Source organism: Pseudoliparis swirei, chromosome 3 (genome assembly GCF_029220125.1).
Source record: "Pseudoliparis swirei isolate HS2019 ecotype Mariana Trench chromosome 3, NWPU_hadal_v1, whole genome shotgun sequence".
NCBI classification, from domain to species: Eukaryota; Metazoa; Chordata; class Actinopteri; order Perciformes; family Liparidae; genus Pseudoliparis; species Pseudoliparis swirei.
In genome coordinates this window covers 7,990,703-8,013,424 of record NC_079390.1, presented here as the reverse complement: position 1 = coordinate 8,013,424, position 22,722 = coordinate 7,990,703, and the positions used below count along the sequence as shown (strand labels likewise).

Sequence of the window (22,722 nt, the reverse complement as noted above, 5' to 3'; positions counted from 1 at the left end):
TCAACCAGCAACCTGTTGCGCGTTGGGGTGATGATCAGATTCATCTGGCTGAATCCCCTTTCACATTCTGCCGTGCTGCATGGTATCAGTCTAGTGCAGTTCATCAAGGGCCTGAGCTCGGCAGGTGTAGCATCGTCTACAGTGCTCTCCACAAAGTCTCGGAATGCATTTATTGCACTTACAGTCGGCAGCCTGAATCGTTGGCACAGTTCACTCACTTGCACCTCTCCGTAGCCAGGCGGCATGGTCTGAGCTGGTGGCCAGTTGTCGCGTTCCAGGACTTTCAGTTGAGCGAGCAAGTGAACATAGTCTGTGTCCGACTGGGCCTGCGAGGCTGCTCCACGAGATGATGCAGTAGTGAACATTCTATGGCTAAGGTTGTTGCTTAGACTCCGGAGAAATTGTTGACGATTGATGGTGACGATTTTGGAGTTGTCTGTGAGCACAACTGTGCCCAGTCTGCCTTCTGATATGGCATTTTCAGCTGCAAGGACCTTGGTCCCAGGTCGCTCCCCCAGTCCATTGATAAAACGAATGCTCCGGTGGATCAGTTTGTCGGCGTAGGCTACTGATGTCGTGCGCTTTTGCAAACATTCTGACAACAGGGCTAACTCATTCAGTGTATCACACATGAGCGCTAAATCTAAAAGGAACTGCTTTGAAGTCAGCCGCTTTAACAGACCTTCATACAGCTTTCGATCGTTTGCTGATCGTTTCTCATCTGTCTTCGCAAAGCTAAAGTGTGCACATAGTGACTCGAAGTTATTCCAAACAGCGGATACTGTGCGATAGGAGCTGGCCACTCATCTCGTGCTCAACACACGGCCTATTTTTCCTATTTGTTTATGCAAATCAGCAGCACACTCAGCCAGCTCTCTCTGGTTTAGGGGTGATCTGCTGTACAAAGTGTATAACTTGTCCATAAATGCCTGGAAATGATTCACACCACTCACGTCAGACACCAAACGATGGTTCAGGCAATGCCAGGTGATTATATTGGGGTACAGTTCCGAAAGCTGTTTGGCTACACCTGCTTTCTGTCCCAACATCACGCTCGCTCCATCACTTGCAAATGAAATTAAATGCTTCTTCAAGTAAGCGTCATCGAAGCCATGTCCTTGGAGGCATTTCAGCAAGTGCTGCATGATTGTGTCGGCTCTCTGGTCTGGAAGTTCGATCAAATCCAGAAACATAAAATGTGGTTCACAGCTCTTGTCCGTTTCACATTTGAGGTAGACAATCAAGGTCGTTTTGCACCCAGACTCGTTGACTCATCTATAAGAATCGAAACTTTACCTTCGATAGCTTGGATTCTTTGGCATGCTTTTTTACGCATCTCTGAACTTATATGGTCCACTATCTGTGATGCACTGTACCTGGAGTGCAAACCGATGCCTATGTCAACCCCATTTTTGTGTTGCAACTCCAGTAAACCATAGTTGTCCAAAAATGGTCTGTCGTTCTGTGCCAAGTAATAAGCAGACCGGAATACAGCACATGTAGCTTTCAGCTTTGATGCATTCATGTTGTCACAGACCTTCTCAAGTGTCTCCTTTTTGGCGTTCTCTTGAATCCGCTGCGCAGTGGTGTGTCCATTTGATTCTTTATGTTTGATGATTTTTTTTCTGAGGGACGTTAACATTCCGCTCTTGTCTTTTCCACTGTAAGTGACAGTGTAGGAACGCCATTCATCCGCCAATCTTGATCCTTGTGTTTTGAAAACGGATAAATCCGAAATTGATGTACACACTTTGCAGCCCAGTTTTCCAGCTTTGCAATCTATCCATGGGTATGCGTCTTGTTTCCTCCGCCACATCTCCTCCGTCCATATATCTGGGAAAGGTGAGCTTGAGCTAGAGCTAGCCAGGGGAACGTTGCTAGCGCAGTTAACGTTAACGTTGCTAGCATTATCCACGTCTTCAGGCGGCTCTTCTGGTGATGTAGTAGCAGCTTCACTTGTAGCTGCTTCGGTGCTGCTAGCCTCTTTCTTCTTCTGAATTAAATTCTTTTTAGAAAAGAAGTCGTGCAAAGAACGCGGGATCGCGAGCTGGGGGTGTGTCAGTGACATTGACACTGACATCACATCAAAGTTTGAGGAGCTGTCCAGATGCTGAAAGAGCGCCACCAGGCCAGGCATAAATTATGCCATTCATTCCATTTAATTATATTCACGTACAGTATGTAGACACATATATATTAATAATTAGATGGTCATCCGCCCCTCCCAAAAACGTGAGTTATTAAAAACGGAACGTTATCATATTGTTATGCAACAATCGTGCATTTATTTGGTTTCATAATCCCGAAACGTTTTTGTTGAAAAAATACTACCCGGAATCGCTGTTTTTGCAGGACTCTGGCGCAGCGACGTCTGCTTTTTGCATCACGAGCGTGATGACGAATCATAATAGAAATAGTTTTATTTTTTTATTATAATTACTGTGAAATGTATTATGTTGTCATTATGACAACACATACACACTTGCAACTGATAACACTGGCAATGATTTTTATATTTATTAGACTATTTAAAAAAAAAAAAAAAAAAATCATCCTCCAAATAAGTGGGGGTACGGCGTACCCCCGCGTCCAACGCCCACTACACCACTGTTACTAACCAAGAGTGATGTCATGCTGGGAAATATCAGATTGAAGCCTTATAACGTTTTTACAGAAGTTTGATATTTCCCGCCATGACCGAACGGTCGAGGTTAGTACGTTGTTTATTATATGGCATGTTTGGCTCCTATTATTTTGTAAATGAAAATAAATTGTAATTGTTAATAGAAAACATGTCATTTTGTTCAACTCTCATGTCTTCTCACGACACAGTGTGTTTCAAGTGTTGCTAGCAACCAACTCCTTCACTTGGAAAAATCATTTTGGCGATGGGTGCCCTTTTTTTTGGTTTGAGCACCTGCCCCCCAAAATGTCTGTGCACGTGCCTGCTCACAGGAGTGTAAAAACTTCAACGACACCGGAAGTAAACAAAGTTGCGTTATTTGCGTAAAAATATTTTAGTGCGTTAATCGCAGCCAAATTAATCGCATAGATTAACGCGTTAACGCTGACAGCCCTAGTTGAAATGCTTTGAATATTCATCAATATTATAAATGGAATGAACCGTATATATTTTAACTGTTGTCGGTGTCATTCCACCTGATTTACAGGAATATGTCGTCATACTGATATCGATAATCTCAGATTTCGGCCATCACTTCGCTACAATAGAGTTGAATGGATTTATGTTGTTTTTTAACAAAAAAGGCTCTTTAAAAAAATGTGTTGACGAGTTGGTTATCAGAGTAATGTAGGCATGATGTACCGATTTCTTACAATCCATTTTTATATTTAAGTCGTTGCAAAAAAAATGAGATCCCCTTCACCTCCATTGTAATGGATTAGAGACGTGGTTTAATTGAAAGGAGAATAAACTGTAAACCGTGTAGCACAATGGAGAAGTGAGATTTGTTTATTTACTTTTAATTTTGTGATCTGTCCCTTTTGATTTGTATAGATGCAGCAGGATTATCTCCCCGTTGATATTTCAGGAGGCCTAACCAGGTTTTAAGGATTGTTGTTTAAAAACTGGAAAGTATACAAAAATTCATCAACGTTAATGAAAAAGAAAACCTACTTCATTCAGCGTTTTGACACATTTTCCTCCAACAGCACTATTACCATGACTTTTACGAAGAAAAAAAACTGGATCATAACATTTTTTTAGTTTAAAGTGGGTTTTCTCCCACAATGCAATGCCAGGAAGTGAAGTTGGGGAACACAACTACAGGGCTGAGGACGAAGATGCACTGGAAGAGACCTCTGCTCGTTTTCTAACATATCATTCTCAATAAATACAGACTGTTACATCATGGTGATTTGTTGAATCGCCTCCAAACAGCCAACCTGTGGTCTTTGGATGCCCTTCAAACAAGTGCTTACATCTCATTTTACCACGAGGTGGCGCCTAGAGTTCAGAGTTGTGATTCTTCTCCTGAGAGGCTGAAACAAAGGAAAACAAAGGAACACAAAGGAACAGTCCAGTGGAGAACATGTTTTGAAAAAGTAATCATTCACTCCAACATGTGTGTTCGCTCAAAGCGTTTATTTACAGGAATTCGAAGTCACAAAATACAACAAGATAAAGTGCAAAAGGCAAAGAGATTACACAAAGAAACGTTCACAAACAAACGTTTCACATTGCAGTAATAAACATCGACTCAGGAACAGTGTCATACTCAATATGCTTTCCTTATGGCTTAAATACACCAACATGTGGGAAACTTCTGTTATTAATAAAGATAACTTTATAATAATAATAATAATAATTTCTTTACTTATTTTATTTTACATTGACAAGTATCCTGTTAAAAGGAATAAATCTGTGGACGTCTTGCCTGTAACTCTGAACTCAGTGTGTGAACCACACTCGCTCTGCGATGCATTTCTATGACATCACATGTTGACGTCGTGCCGCCCGATGTAAACACACATGTAAACTCTGCTGTTCATGGTGATCCACATTAATACATCAGTGACGCCTGTCATATTTACAGCGGCTGAGACGGCACCGTGCTGCTCGACTTGCTTAGGCTCCTCCTTTTCTTGATCGGTAAGAGGAGGGAAGATTGTGTCAGAGTCTGTCCTCTTCCTCTTTTACCTCTGCTTCTTCTTCCTCATCTCTTTCCTCTTCTTCCCAGTGCCAGTTTCTTCTTTTAACACATCCTCCCCTCACAGCTCGGCTTCATTCCTCCATGAATCCATCTGGAGATCCGTTTCTGTTCAGTCTAGGTGCCCTTCTTCGACTCCCACTCCTGGAAACCGTGACACAGCAAAAAGTGAGGACAACATTTCTAGCTGTCACACACACACACACACACACACACACACACACACGTCCCTTACCTTTGCCTTCTGCATGACGTTCCCCTTGGAGGAGGCGTAAAGAGGCGGTGAGCGTTTACGAAGCTCAGTTGCTGAGTGGACGGGCCCAGTCTCGTTGTAGACCTTCTCCACCTTTCTGCCCTGTGGCTGCATACACACACACACACACACACACACGCAAATGTCAGATTTCAGTCATTTAGGATTTACAGTAATTGTATGCCTCGTGTCCAGAGCTTGATCAATGACTCATAAAAGCTGCCCACCTTGACGTAGATCTTGGTGTCAGTGGGCGGAGCCAGGGCTCCTCGAGCCAATGATTTCTTCAGGTTTTCTTTGACCTCTGTGAGTCTGAGCTCCAGTTCCACCCTCTCCTCCTCTTTCTGTTTACACAGCGTCTCCAGCTTGGCTAACCGCTGTTCCACACCATGACCTGCACACACACACACACACACACACACACACACACACGCACACACGCACACACACGTTAGTACTGCTCCTAAGCTGAAGGCTAAACAGTGCTACAGTGAGTAGGATGTGTTTCTGACCTGTCACCTCCTTCACCTCCTTCTTCTCCCTGCGAAGGGAAACCAGTGCGTGTCTGAGCTCCTCCTTTTGCTTCTCCAGTTCCTCTTGCTGAGTCAGGTAGCGCCTGGCGTCCTCCTCTGCTCGCGTCTTGCCATACCGTCCATACTGATTCACATCTAACAGAATATAAATAGACAGAGTGATGCTGGCGCAGAATTTTTTATTTTTTATTCTTCGCCACATTCAGGAGAACGATCATCACCCACATGTTCTGTCAACAATCTCAGCCCGTCTCATTCGTAATGAAGGAAAGGAGGCTCACTTGACGCGTGTCTCTTGACGGCTGCCTGTTGTTCAGTCTTTTCAGAGTCCCTGCTGGAGAAGGAGGCGTGACGTCTCACCTGTCCAGATGTGCTCTCAACATCCCCTTCCTGGAGGACGAACGAGTACATTTTCAAAATCTACATTTCTAGAGCCCCTTTTATTCTCATGCATCTATGTGTCTTTTTAAAAAGTAAATCTGAGCAGCCAGAGCCATGAGGGGGGATTTATCTGTGTAATTGAATCACGTTTAATTCCAAACAAATCAAACAGGTGCATTAGCAGAACAATCGAGGCAGAAGTCTCATGATGATTTTAGTCAGTATCAATAAATCTGCCAATGAACATGAGAGGAAGAGGAGAGGATCAGTGGGGAGGAGCTTTACAGCGTCACCATGTTCAAGGGTGTTTCATTCCTCACCGCGACACTTTCATAGACCTCATCATACGTTCCGAAGTCTGTGGAAGCGATGCTGGAGGACGTCGCCGTGGTCGTGGCCCACCTGAGAGGAAAAGCACCGAGACAGAAGAACATCAGGACAAAAGCCCATCATAAGAGACAGAAAACTGGAGTTGAACACATGTGGAGACACGGAGGCGACTCACAGGAAGGAGTTCCTCGCAGCGTGCCGGATGTCGGTGAGCGTGTCCACGTCGATGTAGTCGTAATGCAGCTCTTCGGGCAGAGCGGTGCTGCCCGTCTCGGCAAACAACACGCCCAGCCAGCGGCCGAGGTCCTCCGAGCAGCCGGCCTGACGGACACACGGGCAGAGGCGCTTGGTTTCTCGGAAAAAAACGATGGAGGTGTGTCTGTGTCACCCAATTAAATCGCTCGTGCCGGTTAACAACGATCTGGTGAGGCCGCCGCGGCGTACCTCTAGAGATGCCAGTTCGCTGCCGGCCTGCAGGATGCAGAAGGAAAAGGGGTGTTTGGGGCCCAGGCCGCCCGTTGCCACCTCCGCGCCGTGGAGCGGTACCACGGCGACCGCGGGCCGCCGGTCCCCGGGCTCCTTGTGGAGGTACAAGCTTCCTCCTCGCACGACACACCAGCGCTCCTTCCATGAGCCGCTCACACACACACTGAGGAAGCCTGCGGGGAGGAGGAAGAGGGGAGGGGGGGGGGAATGTGGAGGTGATGAAAAGATGGGAGACACGGACGGCCTTTTTTAATCTGGAGCTCGTTTCAAGCTCATCGAATGACAAACTGCCAATACTTCAGTCACTTCAATAAGCGATCCACAAACTGACCAAGCAGCCAGTCAATCAAGTGTCCTCACCACAGCGTGGGTTGTCATGGTGACCGGAAGACGAGGGAGGCTCTCCTGGCAACGGCGGTTTCCGTTTGGAGAACGTGATAATCCGGTTGATCTTCTTCCCGGCCGCTCTGCTCATCGACCCCGTCAGCTCGGAGAAGGCTCCGCGCTTCCCCCTGTCTGAGGTCAAACACACGCCGGTCAGACCGCGCCGGGGCTGACGACCCCGCGGTCATCTCATGTCGACGGGCGCTTGATAAACAAATCTATCTGTGTTAGAGCGACGATAGCAGCTCGCTGCGCTCCAAACTAAAGGACCACCATGCAGCTGTACGGATCTGTTGCAGCTCACATGTCCATCCAAAAGGTCACTGTGTCATTTGATCCTATCGGAGACTTGGAGGAAATCGAATTCTTGGCTTATGGTCAATAATGTATTTTGTGAGGTCACAGTGACCTTTGACCACCAAGTTCGAATCAGAGTCAGGTGGACGTTTGTCTCGAGGCGTTCCTCCGATGTTGAACGGACCGGACTGATGGACAGAGAACCTGAGAACATAACCCCTCCGGCCAAGGCTGTCACCGGGGTGATACCCATTTGATCAATTACATTAAAACAAAAACATGGAATGGAAAGAGCAACATTCTCCTTTCAGAATTCGATCATAACACATTGTATTCAGGTCTCTTGCAGTTTCTTCCACACATGGCGAGTGTGACGGCGTGCTCGTGCTCCATGGACCAGGTGCTGCGGCGCTCCGTCCGCCCTGGTGCTCTGACGTCAGCGGGAGACAATCGCAGGAAGACAGGACAGGAAGGATGTCGTATCCGTGCGCGCCTCACTTCCTGTCTCTCCCTCTCTCTCTCTCGTCTCTTTAGGTTCAGAGGCGCTCGGTCAGTAAGCAGGTTGCAACAAAACTGAGACAATACGACCGTTTGACCCGACGCCTCAGGTCCTCTGGTTTACCCTTCCTGATGCTGTGGCTACATCAACAGAAAGAGTGAATGTGCAGAGATAAGATTCTTAAAAAAAGATTGTAAATGTGTGTTTTTGTATTTTTGACTGAGGACATCGTTGGAAAGCAGGGACATTTTAGTCTTCACTGCCTCTCATTTACAGACACCTGTTTTGTCCATAAGATCCTGCGTGGCTTTGCTCCTCCCTCCATAACGCTGTTATTCATCACAACATAACGGATGATAGATACACTAGAATACCCACGAGGAGAGCTTTTCCACAAGAGCAGCTCACACGTGGAACAGTCTGCCGACGCAGTGACGCACACTGTTCGGTTTGAATCAAGTCATTTACTCATTAACATGACGTGGGCTTTGTTTCATGTGTTTGAGTGACATGTCGTTGCTCTGGGACTGCAGTGGGGAATTAAAAACTATCACATTTGTGGAAATGTCTAATAATGTGCTCCGTCCCTGTAACTTTAACGAGGACCATTTGTGGGCTAAGTCGTGACTTTAGGTATAAGTTAAGGTTCAAGTTTGAGGTTAAAGAACAAATAAGTTGAATAAAGACCAATTTAAATTGGTTTCACCAAAACAATGAACATAATAACCTTAATTTCTTTAAATTATTGCTCTCTTTTCTCTAAGAAACAATAGAATGTTTTCGATGACTAATCCAGAACTCTGTGCGGTGACATAAATGCATCGACTGAAATGTGCTTTGGGGTCGGTAGCCCCGCCCCTCAGTTACTGGCCCTAACTCCTGCCATGTCATACTGGGAGGAGAGTGTTTGGGTTCAAGTTGGCAAAAACTGTCTTTACATTTCCAAAGGATGTGGTTGAATTCATTAAATTCATCTTCCTCCCGATCTAACAAAGAACTTTTGAATATTCATCATAATTGAAGTAAATAGTGTCTAATTTATAATGACAACAGACACGTTCAGTAGTTTCTATCACAGACAATCACAATACAAATCTATTGTTGTACTTCTTGATGATAATTATCTTCAGCATTCAATGAAAACAACAATAAAAAAAAAAGAGTCAAAAAGGGCAGTTGAGTCCAGAACTGTTTGCTTATGAAAGTAAACCTACTCAGGGAGTCACTGGTGTCCCGTCCTGGTCCCAGTGCAGCCGACTGGTTTTCTGCTGTCGGCCCGCTGTCTGAATCTGAAGCCTGCCGCTCACACTGCAGCACCTGGCAAAGAGAACGTGGAAACCTCCAGTACTTATTTTTACACATTAACCTCATACATCGACACCGTTTTAACAAATTCATCTTTCCGTTGACTGAGCAAAAATGTCAACACCGGTTACAAGTCTTATGGACTTGATGTATTTTTTAAACTCCTCTCATGGTCGTGTAGCTGCCGTGTCCCGAGCACTCGGCTCGTCGGCTCTGCAGCTCCGGGCCAAAGCTTCGCGGAGGGCGAGAGGCTCTTTGAAGACTTCCCAGCTCGGCAACCACAACAATGTCCCCTCACTCACGAGAACGAGCAGCCAAAGGAACGGTCGTGTCACGCGTGGGCTGAAAGTGCTGATGTCAGCGACAGACATTGAAGTGTAAAAACTAAAGTGAAGAACAAAGAAATGCGAGAGGAAATTGTTTGGCTTGTCGTAGCTTCCCGCCGATCGTGGGACGGTTTGAAGAAATTGATGGAAAAAGGATCGTCGAGAGAAACTGCACTTTAATAAGAATATTCAGTTTATTCTTAAAGGTACAGGTCAGGAACAGACGCCCGGGAACGCCTGGAGACTCTCAGGAAGCCGAATTGAGAGAAGTCTACCGATAATACATTTTACCTATACGTTTCATGCTTAAGAAAATAGGAGGAGTTTATTATTCCCGGCCTTCGTGGTCCAATCACCTTCATGCAAAATGACCTCATTCTGGGACTGGTTGAACCCAGACTCGTTGAACCCCCAAGTTCAAACCTGAGCGAGGCCTTGTGACTCAATTAAAGAGAAGTAGAAACACGTTATGTTCTAGAAATGATCTACTAGCCCACCATGTTCTGACAGTGGCGTGATCTTCCAAGGTCGAGTCACGTCGTATAGATGAGCTCTGACTTTGAATGTTTTGGATGAACTGATATTATAGAGTAGATGAAAATATACTACAGGCTAAACAGGGAGAACCAGAGAATCTATGACATTTGTGACTGTTGTGGCAAAAACACAACAGGTCATACAGCAGCTCACACACACACACACACACACACACACCTTGTCAAGCTCCAACTTCCTCTGTATGATGGGGGAGGTGGATCCTTCAGTGTTGTTACATTGGCTTCCGACATCTTGCACCACCTGGTTTGACAGAAAAAGGAACACCTAAGTTCCCCCCGCAGCCATGTTGCCCCTCCTCCTCCTCCGCGACTCTCTGACGGAGGCCTGAAGGTACCTTGAGCCACCGCTGGGCCTGCTCTTTACTCTGAACCGCCAGGACCAGAACTTCGCCTCCCGGCAACGAGAAGCGCAGTTCGTGTCTCTTTTTCCGGCCTTCCTTCGGGACGTATATGACGTTGCACAGATTCAGCGGGAGCTCCGTGTAGGGAGTGCTCTCTTTGATGCTCTTATAGCACTAGGAAGAGAGATCGTGGGGAGCCGCGATTAAAGAAAAATACGTTGATGTGTCATGTGAGGCGCTTTCACTTTGGGACTAAAATAGAAACTTTGAAAAGAGTTTTATGAATTTACATTATATTGCATTATTCACACACACACACACACACACACTCGGCTCCATTTACCTGCAGTTTATTGTCTCTGACAACGACTAACTGCTTCGCCCATTGGCCGAAGCGTTTCTTCCGCAGGAGAAAGGCACAGATGTGGCAGTCTTTAACGGGGCCATCGGGACTCTCCTCAGCTGTCCATCCCTGAGATTGTTCTCGCCCTTTGGCCTCCTCTTCCTCTTCCTCTTCGTAAGATTCATACGAGCTGCTCAGAGCATCAGAGTCATTGTCTGGGCAGAAGAAATAACACATCTGATTAATTTACAAGGTTAATTCTGGTTCTGTTCATTCATGCATTCCATCTTCTTCGTGATCGTAACACGCCTCTGTTTATTATTTGTGAATTTAATTATTAACACGAGTAAGCACAAAAGCGGGAAGACCCACAGGAGCTTTTGGGCCGCCCGTTAATCCTTGTGATGGGGTAGTTATCGTCTGCGTCTTCATAGTAGGCGTCCTCCACAGAGTTCCTGGAAGCTGCAGGAGAGGAGCGGAAGAGTGGAGATGAGATGACAGAGGAACTTCGGATAATTCGGATTTGAGATTTTAGTTTTGGAGTTTGTGTACAGAACTGGTCATGTTGGTGGTAAAGTACTGGGGGGTGGATCCAGGATCTAGAGGAACAGCCTCTTCATAGTATTCATCGGGGAGGGGGGTGGTTGGCAGAGGAGGGGGCGTGTCAGTCGGTGTCTGAGGTGAAAGTTAAAACAAAGTTTGAGTTGCGAGGCCAACAGCGGCAAATGGACTGATGGTTACATAACGTGTGGACGACTTACAGATTTATTGAGATGAGTCTTCTCCTCTTCTTCTTCTTCTTCTTCTTTCTCTTCTTCTTCTTCTTCTACTTCTTTCTGCTCGTTCTGCTCCACTGGAGATGCACTGAGCATGTGCAAATCACAGTCTAATGGAACAGCAGAGGATTCACGTAATCATAAAGATAACATAGAAGACATTTTACGATATATGACCATGTATGGTTGGCAATATACACGTATGCTCGTGTCTTTATGAGACTTTATACCACTGAATTGGTTTGACTGGTCTACTCACCAAAATCCTCAAACAGCGACTCTACAAAACTGGTGCCGTTGCCATAGAGACAGCTGTTCATGTAGACGTCTGATCCATTGACTGTGGACAAGATCAAGTGGGGGTTGTAAATAGTGTAAAAAGTTCTTGTGAGGATTGTGGTGTCTGCTCGGGTCAGAAGGGTCAGGATTACCAGAGGGTACAGAGACAAGTGAGTGCTCAGCGAAACATCACCGATGTTTGGAACAAATAGATCACATAATAAATCCCTATTATTAATTATAATGAGCTGAGAAAACCCCTCCAGAGGGAGTATGGGCAGGGCAGGGCGAGTCCATTCAAACTATTGAGAGAATGTGTTACTATCAGGGTGTTTGCCTTTCTCCTTTCCTTGACCTCTCATTATCCTCTACATTTCCTTATCCTCTTACCTCAATCCTTTTATCCCTCTGATGTCCTTCTGTTCATCCCCCACACAAACCAGACCTCACTAAGAAGCAACGTCCATGGGCATGTTTCTTAATGCAATACAAACACTGCACTCATGCAATGTTGCTAAGTTGCAGTGCGGCAAGCTCATGACAAAAATGTGCGTCACTAAATATCACGAGGGAGAAAGAAATGCTCCGTCCTCGTCTGAATTAACCCCGTGATCGTGTGACCTTGAACAAACTTCTCGATGCAACAACGCTGCGAGAGTCAAGAACATGAGTGCTTCCTCACAGATGAAAGAAAACTCCATTCAGTCTGAATCAAACGTAAGACTTAACGCCGTACCCGACAGCTGCATCGAGTCCAGGATGTTTCGGACGGAGGCCATCTTGTCGGCTGTGGCGGGACTGACCGTCTCGTGGTCCAGCATCTTCAGCAGAGAGCTCAGCTCGTTCACGAGTCGCTCCGTCACAACTGAAAGCCACAAAACAACATTTTAGTATGTGCGGAGTGACAATAAATGATGCTTTGGAAAAGAGGCCCACGCGAATATGGTGAAAAAACCATTACTTGCGCACATCTGGGTGTCTGGAGGGCCAACCAACCCACAAACTGTTTTTAAACTGTTTTTTTGTGGGCTGCCGAGATATGATTCATCAAGCCATTTAGATGTGGCTCCCCTCTTATGTCACATGAAGGCTTGTTACCCTGAAGGAGAACTATAACTTTGCAAAGATGTCCCATGTTCTTCTCGGAAGCCAATAAGGGCAGACTGGGCTTTTTCCTGAGGGGGGGGGGCTTAAGGAGGCAGCCGCTCAAACCGAGGGGACCCGAGAGTTCCCCTATTTATTATTTTATATCAGACAATTAATAAGCAATAACAAATACAATTTGAGGATGTAATATTATATCATCCACTTGGACCATGCTCAAAATAAAAGGACACAACTCGAAAAATAAAGAAAAGATCAGAGAAAGAAGAGAAAATACAAGATCTCGGCTTTATTTTTCTTCACTAAATACTCTGTAATTTATTTTCTGCTTCACTTGATTAGTCGACCTTTGCAGAGCGACTCATCACATATTGTACTATGATTTAGAAAAGGTTTAAACAGTCAGCCGCATCATTCCTAAATATTTCTCCTCCTAAAAAGACCGACAACTTTTTCATTTACGCTGTGTGCCAACTTCATTTAATAATAACCAGAAACATATAGACTGATATTTACACATCTGAACAAAAGCTCACAGTTATAATTGTTATTACAAGCACAGAACATATTAAAATAGACCGTGTGGTTGCAGAGATACTGTAACAGTTTAGCTCCACACCTTCCTTTTTGTATTAGTTGTTTTCATCCTGTCCCACTAACTATCATGTCATTCCAGATCCTGCTTCCCATCTCGTCAATCCAACTCCCCTCACCTGCCTCTGATCACTCCCTCGTTAGTCCCTCATTACCTTCACCTGGTCCTCACGCCCTTCTCACCTGCAGCCCATCCCCTCATTAGTCCCTCACTATTTAGCTCCCTCACTTCCACTTGTCCTCTGCCAGATTGTCTTGTGTTTTTCCGACCGAGCCCTCGAGCGTTCCACAGTTTGATTATTCTGTCTGTTCCAATCTTGACGACGCTTTCAGTAAAGAATCTTTGTTTGAATTATCTGTCCTGAGTCGTACATTTGGGTCCACCCTAATCCCGTCGTGACAGATACATCCTCTATAGTTTGGATTTGCAAGTTTCAAGCGGCGGCCTAATAAATAGGTTCGTTTTTAAGATGAACATGGCTCACATTCTGATGCTATTACATCAAGTGCATCAAATATAAATGTAACACATGCATGCAAGGCCACACACACAAGTGTGACCGACACTGGTAGTTCCCCAGTTTGGAGCTCATCTCGCCGCCTGTTGTAACAGCTGACGGGGAGGAGCCGCTCATCGCGTCGCCGTCAGAACGTCTCTTCGCTTGGTTTGGATATTTCAAGCTTTTTCCTTGAAGAATAATTGTTTTCATGTTCAACACTGGCATCCTGTGTGTTTTGTTGACCCTGACATTGTTTCAAAAACTCCGACACTCTCACACATCCTGCCTGGATGGAGGAGGTGGGGGAGGAGGTGGGGCAGGAAGCTTCCTTCCCTCAAGGAAACGCAGCCAAAGTAAAGAATAAAATCTGTATTTCCACTTGAGATAGAAAAGTATACGGTTACCAAGCTGCCTGAGTCCATTCAGGTGATTGTTCATTCACAGGAGATGTCTGAGAGGCAGACGTTGGACATGAAGAACATTAGATGACGTTTTTAAACAAACAGCTCCGGGTCTATAGAGTAAAAGTCTGAGCTGTCATTATATTGGCCACTATTGATAAGATGAAGTATTATTCCTGCCATTCAAACGTTTAAAAACTGCTCACCCTAACTCTATTATTTTGTTCTTCAGTTTGGGTCTAGTGGAAAGTTGGCCACGATGCTCTTTAAGTGGCTTTTTCCACACTGCCAACAAAGCTATTTGGGGGGAAACATTACATCTTTGTCATTTTTGGCCATAAAATTGTAAAATCAACAAATGTTGCTTTACCAAAAACACAAAGAAAGGTAGAGTGGGTAGTTCAAGGACACGTCAGCACAAGTCACTGTGTAGCCCGTAGAGAAATGAATCTACCTCCTTTATAAATCTTCGCGAGGAATAAAAAATAAAACAAATTCTTCCAGTCTGAATAACTGCCGAGAGCATTATATTTTATTTCATTTTTAGCGGTAAGAATGTTCTAAAGTGTCATAAAAGAGAAACTCCATCAGTAACAACTCGACAGATGTTAAAATGACTGTGAAAAACGATTTTTTTTAAAGCTGCAGCAGGTAAATATGGATGTAAGAATGAAGTAAACAAAAAGTGTTGTGGCAGGGGTTACAAATGGTCTCTTCTCTCACAGTGAGGAGAGAGAGAGAGAAAATCTCTCACAGCCTCCTTCGTCACCCCCCGAGTCTGACAACACTTGATTGTCTCCACAAGGGACAAAATTAGACGACCACAAAGACCACAGCAAACAATACGATGTCAGAAACTCCAACACAAAAACAAAACAGGAAGAGGGGCGTGGTGCAACACAGCTGCATCGCTTCCATCCATTCAGGGTTAAGGGATAGAACAGCGGCTGTGTGTGTCTGCGTGTGTGTGTGTGTGTGTGTGTGTGTAGTATCTCTCAGCCAACAGCTGTGGTTTTCCATCGTTCCACTCCTTCTTGATCTTGACTCTCTCCTCCATCCAGACTGTCTCTGCCCTTCTCCCCATTTTCTATCTATCGAGAAAGCAGTTGAAGAATGTTCTCTATTGATCTGTCGTACTTCACTAATCCATCGGAAATGTTGCAACACAGGCTGAACAAACACAGGATTCAATGTCATTAACCTCAGAGTAAACAAAGCCTGATGTGGCGGTGGACTCACGGAGTGTCAGAATGGGCCTTTGCTCTATTTTCTGTTTCTTCTTTATTTTCTCAAGTCTGGTTTTACATCTAAGGCTGACCGTTCAATTGCCTCTCTCTCTCTCCTCCAAGTCTGTCTCTCTCTCTCTCTCTCTCTCCTCCAAGTCTGTCTCTCTCTCTCTCTCTCTCTCCTCCAAGTATGTCTCTCTCTCTCTCTCTCTCCTCCAAGTCTGTCTCTCTCTCTCCTCCAAGTCTGTCTCTCTCTCTCTCCTCCAAGTCTGTCTCTCTCTCTCTCTCCTCCAAGTCTGTCTCTCTCTCTCTCTCTCCTCCAAGTCTGTCTCTCTCTCTCTCTCCAAGTCTGTCTCTCTCTCTCTCTCTCTCCTCCAAGTCTGTCTCTGTCTCTCTCTTTCTCTCGGGGGACCGGAGGGTTCAGAGGCTGAGAATCAGCTGCTCTGGAGGCTTGTGGTCGGTCTCACCCACAGAGGGATCTTTGTAACCCCCCATTCCACACACACACGCTCACACACACACACAGACGCTCTCACACACACACACACAGACGCTCACACACACACACACACACACACACACACACACAACTGGTACATATTTCCTCTTTGAATTTGCACAAATAGACATTCACTTAACTTACTGGGAGCACTATCAATGTTCCTCTCCACAGGGAGATGTCGTCTGACACAGAGACAGTCACAAGACCGTTGGCCATGATGTGTGTGTGTGTGTGTGTGTGTGTGTGTGTGTTCACCCCACATGTTGGTGTGGAGGAGGGTCAGTCATGAGACCTGAGCCATAAGACTCTCATTCCAACTGTTTGGTTGCAGCTCAGAACAAAACAACGACTACTTACTGCTGCTGCTGCGTTTCTCACCACATAATGACTTATGAAGGAGACCGGGAAACAAAAGATTCTGTTCTCCTCCTCACATGAAGCTGTTGCTCCCATCCACTCCAAATAAAACCATCAATCACTCCAATCCAAGACGAACCTCCTCCCTGACTTGCCTCGACCGTCCCAACAATTTTTATTTCATTTCCCTCCAGGAGAAGGAATAAAACGAGGAGCATATGTCGATAACTCATTTAAATGTTGCCTGACACACAGGATTATCTGGAACAGGAACGTTCAAGTTTTACTGATGTGACACGGACATCCGCTGTAATGCATCCAAGGCGTATGGAGCTGCTGTTTTGCCTCCCTCTTCCTGCCTCCCGAGGTCCCTCCAGATCCCACATTCTCCCTTCCACTCCTTTATATCTCTCCCTCCCTCTCTGTTCCTTTCTTTTTAACTCGTTTCCCTCGCCTGCCTTCATCCATCCCTTCTCCACACACACACACATTCTCTTCATACGGAGGTCAGAGTTCGAGTCTTGGCGTCCCCAGCCAGCTCCCTCGAGGACAAAAGTCTTCTTCAGAGATTCAGCGTCCTGTAATTCATATTTTGGTGACAACAGTCGATGGTGTCACTGCACTGGTTCGCGTTCCGTCTGACACTTTCAAAATCCCCTCCCACAGAAACATCACTGGTAAGATCTTTAAAAAGAAACAGCTGGGGGGGAAACGGTTGCGGATTTCTCTATTTTTTTACATTCTTTCAGTATCTTATCAGTTTCCTCTGATGGTAAATGGCCACACAGGAAACAGAGGAGCAGGACACTGGCACTGGCTGCAGCACAGCATGGGTCTCATGCAAAACCCAGACTGCTGTGCTGTGGCTTCACCAGGTTAGGAGTCCTCAAATACGGACTATCAGCACCAGGTCATTCAGTTCATTTGTAGAGCCCAATTTCACAAATTAGTCTCAGAGGGATTTACAATCTGTACACAGAGACATCCCCATCCCAAAGCCTCACATCGGAGCAGGAGAAACTCCCAAACAACCCTTCATGGTCGTGGCTCATAAGCCCAAAAAAGTAGATGTTGACGCGTGCTGGTGTGAAAAATAATCCCGATTTCACCAGTTCAAAGAAAAGTAAGAGGTTCTGAAAGAAAGGGCCTTCCTCAAGAGTTAGATGAGTAGATGAATATCACTCTAATGTCTCTCCTGTGAACAGGGTTCTTACACATTTTGACCAATGGATTTCCATGACTTTAAACCAAATTTCCACGACCAAACTGAAATCTCGGTATGAACGGGAACCATTTAGAAAATGTTGTGCGTTTTTGAGCGTCTTTCTTTAAAAAAAACATATCAATTATTTCAAACTCGCCGTAAATGAACATGTGAATATAACAACATTTCCATGACTTTTCCAAAACTTTTATGATTTGAGTTTTTTCCATGACTTTTCCAGGCCTGGAAATGACCATTTTAAAATTCCATGACTTTTCCAGGTTTTCCATGACCGTACGAACCCTGTGTGAATATGAAGAGGATGGTTAGCTTAGCTTAGCACAAAGACTGGAGCATGCTGGTCTGACTGTCCAAAAGGCAACACTATCTGCTTGTATACCACCACCTCTAGAGACCACTAAACAACACGTTGTTTTTCATACGGGCATCAAGTGGTTTCATGTCATGTGATGGCGCTGCTTGCGTTGAAACCGCTGGAAGAAAAAGAAAAAACCTAACTAAAAAGTTTAAAGGAATAGTTCAACATTTGTGAAAAGGTCTCTGATTTGAACACCATTATCAATCGTTCCAGTTGTATCCACAGCGAGAAAACTTTACTTGTAGAGCGCACAGCTGCTCAAAGTGGCCATAAAGCTTGTATTTGGAGGAAGAAACATGGGTGTGAACGATACATGTAACACAGGATGACTGGTGACGGCCTCAGGGTGATGGTGCTGGAGCTTACATGCTGGCTTACTGTCACGACTTACAGGGACACGGGAATGAAATACAGCCATCGTCCCGTATTAATTACTGCTTCTCTTACTCGGAAGTCAAAATGTGACTCCGGTAATATCGATAGTGAGTGGATGCTGCACCCACGGTGGCATTATTCATATTATCATCACAGTAATCACCAACATGACATTACATCTAAAAATCTTAACATACTCAACACCGTTATCCTGGACACTTTAACCTGCTGAAAATTCACTTATGTGTATATATATACACTACCGTTCAAAAGTTTGGGGTCATCCAGACAATATCGTGTCTTCCATGAAAACTCACTTTTATTTATCAAATGAATTGAAAATTGAATAGAAAATATAGTCAAGACATTGACAAGGTTAGAAATAATGATGAATATTTGAAGTATTAATTTTGTTCTTCAAACTTCAAGCTCAAAGGAAGGCCAGTTGTATAGCTTATATCACCAGCATAACTGTTTTCAGCTGTGCTAACATAATTGCACAAGGGTTTTCTAATCATCCATTAGTCTTCTAAGGCGATTAGCAAACACAATGTACCATTAGAACACTGGAGTGATAGTTGATGGAAATGGGCCTCTATACACCTATGGAGATATTTCATTAGAAACCAGACGTTTCCACCTAGAATAATCATTTACCACATTAACAATGTATAGTGTGTATTCTTGATTTATGTTATCTTTATTGAAAAAACAGTGCTTTTCTTTGAAAAATAAAGACATTTCTAAGTGACCCCAAACTTTTGAACGGTAGTGTATATATATATGTTGTATTCCTCTGTATATTTAATATTGTTATTGTTTTTTATTTGTATCTTTTATTACTACTCTAATGTACACCTGCTGCTGTAATCCTGCAATGTCCCCACTGTGGGACTAAAGAAGGAATATCTAATCTAATCTAATCTAATCACAAAATCATCTAGATTAACCAGCTGTATAAGATCAGACCGCAATGCTGTTATTTCAAATGTAAGGAGATGTAAGGCTATAAATAGTGTCATAGGTTAGACTAAATGTTGTTTAAAAAAAAAAAATCCTCAATTTATCAATATATTTAGTTAATCCGTTTGAATGTTTGTGTAAATTCACTCCTTGCCTACATATTGGGCCTATTGAGTCAATTACCTGCAGGCAAACATGACTCTACAGGGATGCTTTTCCACTTACTGATTGATTTGTGTGCATAATGGTCATTGTTTCCCCTTCAGACAATCACTGGTGAGCCTCTTTTCCCAGATTTCCAAATCAAGACCACTGCTTCATCAGCCGGTGTCACATAATGCAGCTTCCGGAAGGAGATTTAAAAGCGGAGCAGCCATCCAGCTTCCAACGGGGCACTTCTCCGTTAGCATCAGATTGCGTCACACTACCTGAGCGAGGAGGACACGCCCCCTCCATTCACGCCATGATACACACACACACACGCACGCGCGCACCGAGCGGCGCGTGGGTGATGTGACGTCACTCGCCCGTCACTCCAGCGGTCGGACGGGAGCAGGGCGCGAGGCGGTTCGCTCAGATAAACTGACTAATGGGATTATGACGTTAATAAAATAAAACTTTTTTGTTAATCCTCAGTTGTTTCAAACGTTTTAGCATACACAGCTATTCTTGTGATGAGTTTAAGTGACAAGTATTGTAGGAGTTATTGTTATTATAGAGTATCTATCACGTTTTTAACTGTCGCGCGGTTGTAAAACACACAAGAAGTGTGCTTCAAGGAACATTCATGGCGTTACATGTAACGCTATGTAGCTACGATAGGTTAACGCTAGTTAGTTAACGCTAACTGAGGCTTTCTTTGCAAAGTTACAGTGATTCTTCTGTCACGAATAATTAAGTGTGATATTAAAAGAGAGAGTACTGACTCACCACTTTGGCGTTTGGAGTCCATGTCGCTTGTACACTCGGTGTGATTATTTCCGGGAGTAATCCTTCAGTATTCTCATTTATAAGTTACGGTTGTCACCATGTGAGACGTGGTCGCCACAACGGAGATCCGCCAGCCTCCGTGCGGCCAAGTGAGTCAGAGTGGCCGCTGCAGTTTATAGTTTGAGTCGGTAGCCGCTGGTTCATCGGCCAAAGCTCCCCCGGGTCCTAGTGCGAGTCAGAGTAACGCTACTAAACATTGGGTTTACCCCGCCGTCTATTGGTTCCCCACATATTTCATAAACATGACTCTAAAAAGTCTGATAATGAAGCAACGTTCGTCACATTTGAGGAGATGCAATCCACAACATGTTGTCCATGAGTGTTTTTATTGTATGACGGTAGAATGAGACACTTGTAAGATCAAACTGCAGCACAAATTACAAAGTCCAGTGGTTCATGGATGCCTTGTAATTCAAGAGTATTTATAAGTCTTCTAGTCCACCAGAATTCAGAAATACATATTTGTATTAGTTTTAAAATAAAAAAATAAAAATAAAACTTTTTTCCCCAAGGGGAAAAATTAGTTCTGTTCTTCAACCATCCTTAGTTTTTAGTGAGCAGTGGGCTGCGTGTGAAGCACCGAGCAAACTGGGTTCAGTGCCTGCTCAAGGACACACTGACTTGCAGCTATGGGGGGAGAGATCGAACCCACGACCTTGCGGTTGAAGGACGGCCCTCTTACCCCACTGAGCTAAAGCCGCCCCTAAAGGTTATGGTTAAGTATTCAAAACGTGACTTTATAAAATGTGATGACATTTTATCGATTACACTTCCGAATAGTAGCCTTTATACAATACATTAGTGTACAAGTAAAACCAAAATATATAATTTCTTCAACGTGTGCCATTTTTAAGTGAGTTAGTGAATCATTTGGCATCCCGGAGCCTCTATAAATTAAAGAGGGGACAATTGGTAATGAGATGTCACAATGAAACAGTGCTTTGTATTGTGGAATCAAAGGCCAAAAAGGTAACACAAATTCAGAATCAAATTACAATGAAGTCTAACATTTCTAGATATTCTTGGAGAACCCCTTGAATCCCTTCAAGAAACCACTGAGCCAATAATAAAAAAGCCGAAAACAAACCATACTCATGTATATTTAGGGGTCGTCCAAAATATTAATGAAGGCAATAAATAATAAAATAGTGATGCTTGAGTCCTTTATTCAGAAGTTGTAGTTACAGATACAGGTTTGCAAATTATAGATGTTACTCCAATAAATAAATAAAAAATAAGTTAGTATCAAACACATTTATTTGTGTGCTATACTGAATTGTTGAGGACCTATAGACACACACACACACACTTTTACCAAAATCTTTTTACATTTGACTTTTGTGACAACCATTTTTATCTTTCTTCGTTTACCTCCTCACATTCCTTCCGTTGTTACGTGGTGCTCAGTCCTTTTTTCCTTCACCTCTTCCTTTCCTTCCTTCGAGCATTGTGTGTTCTCTGCATTCAGATGGTCTGAATATTCATCAGTGGAAAATCCTGGGCAGCTGCAAGTTGTTAATTAACAAAACCGTTCATTGCTGTGAATAAAAAAAGCTAAACAAAGATGTCTTATTTTAACGTGTATAGTGCTAAAACCTGATTACTATGACATTATTTTAACAATAAACCCTACAGTTAGTGAACTGTACAGTCTGCTGAGGTCATGAACAAGAACTTTAAACACTCATATGGCTTTAGAAATACTGACATCTAAATAAACACATGCCAGTATAAAAAAAGAAGACAACCTTTGGGTTTCATTATTTGCACATTAACATGTCAGGATGTCTTCCAGCCTATTCTCTTCCTAAACGGTCTCCGGTGTGGCGTGGCAGACCCTCAGTATGGGAAGAAGTATTCAGCTTACGGTCCCCCTGATCATGTATCAGATCCATCCCGGTGCTCCTCTTAGCACACTGCCATCTGCTGGGAAGAGAGTGAGAAGCAGAACGACTCCTCCCACTTTCTGTCTTCCAGTCTGTTCATGTCTCCAGAGTGGCTCCTCCGCTGCCTCTCAAAGTCTTCATGCTCTGCTTCCAGTTCTTTTCCATCTCATTGCAGTTGTGTTGCCATTATGGCCAGTTGGTTTCAAAAGGCCGACAGTTCCGCTTCTGCCACCTCAGAGGAGGAGAGACTTATTTCATTCAGTTCCTCTTCCCCTGTAGCTTTTTTTTCAGAGCACCCTAATGGACCTGCATTGGGTTAGAGGTTCTGGTGGCTTCCTTTTCTCAAAAGAGTCGGACCTGTTTCTTCATTTCGTTCTTTTTCCACTGAGCAAGATGATCAAAGGCGGACATGGACATGCCAAAGACTCTGTGGAACTCCTCTGGCGAGAGGTGGCGCTGGGAGGGGAGAGAGATGAAGAAC

The 22,722-nt window shown here is 44.2% G+C and overlaps 2 protein-coding genes across 2 annotated transcripts in view; both read right to left on the bottom strand.

The window, feature by feature from the left end:
* Positions 1-4,086: 4,086 nt before the first annotated feature.
* afap1l1b (actin filament associated protein 1-like 1b) lies at positions 4,087-20,447 on the bottom strand. Its single transcript, XM_056441071.1, has 19 exons — positions 20,296-20,447; positions 12,497-12,625; positions 11,741-11,821; positions 11,467-11,591; positions 11,263-11,380; positions 11,078-11,167; positions 10,706-10,920; positions 10,357-10,536; positions 10,179-10,262; positions 9,048-9,150; positions 7,014-7,169; positions 6,612-6,826; positions 6,343-6,488; positions 6,158-6,239; positions 5,738-5,846; positions 5,436-5,591; positions 5,151-5,317; positions 4,906-5,031; positions 4,087-4,814 (listed from the first exon to the last, which is right to left on the bottom strand). Exons 1-19 carry the CDS (start codon positions 20,315-20,317, stop codon positions 4,788-4,790), a joined length of 2,331 nt encoding a protein of 776 aa, XP_056297046.1. The 5' UTR covers positions 20,318-20,447; the 3' UTR covers positions 4,087-4,787.
* Positions 20,448-21,504: 1,057 nt separating this feature from the next.
* LOC130210782 (actin-binding LIM protein 3-like) overlaps positions 21,505-22,722 on the bottom strand; it is a 46,155-nt gene continuing 44,937 nt past the window's right edge. The window contains exon 23 of the mRNA XM_056441269.1: positions 21,505-22,697. Within this exon, the coding sequence (XP_056297244.1) occupies positions 22,584-22,697 (114 nt within the window). The 3' untranslated portion in view covers positions 21,505-22,583. The remainder of the gene's footprint in view (positions 22,698-22,722) is intronic.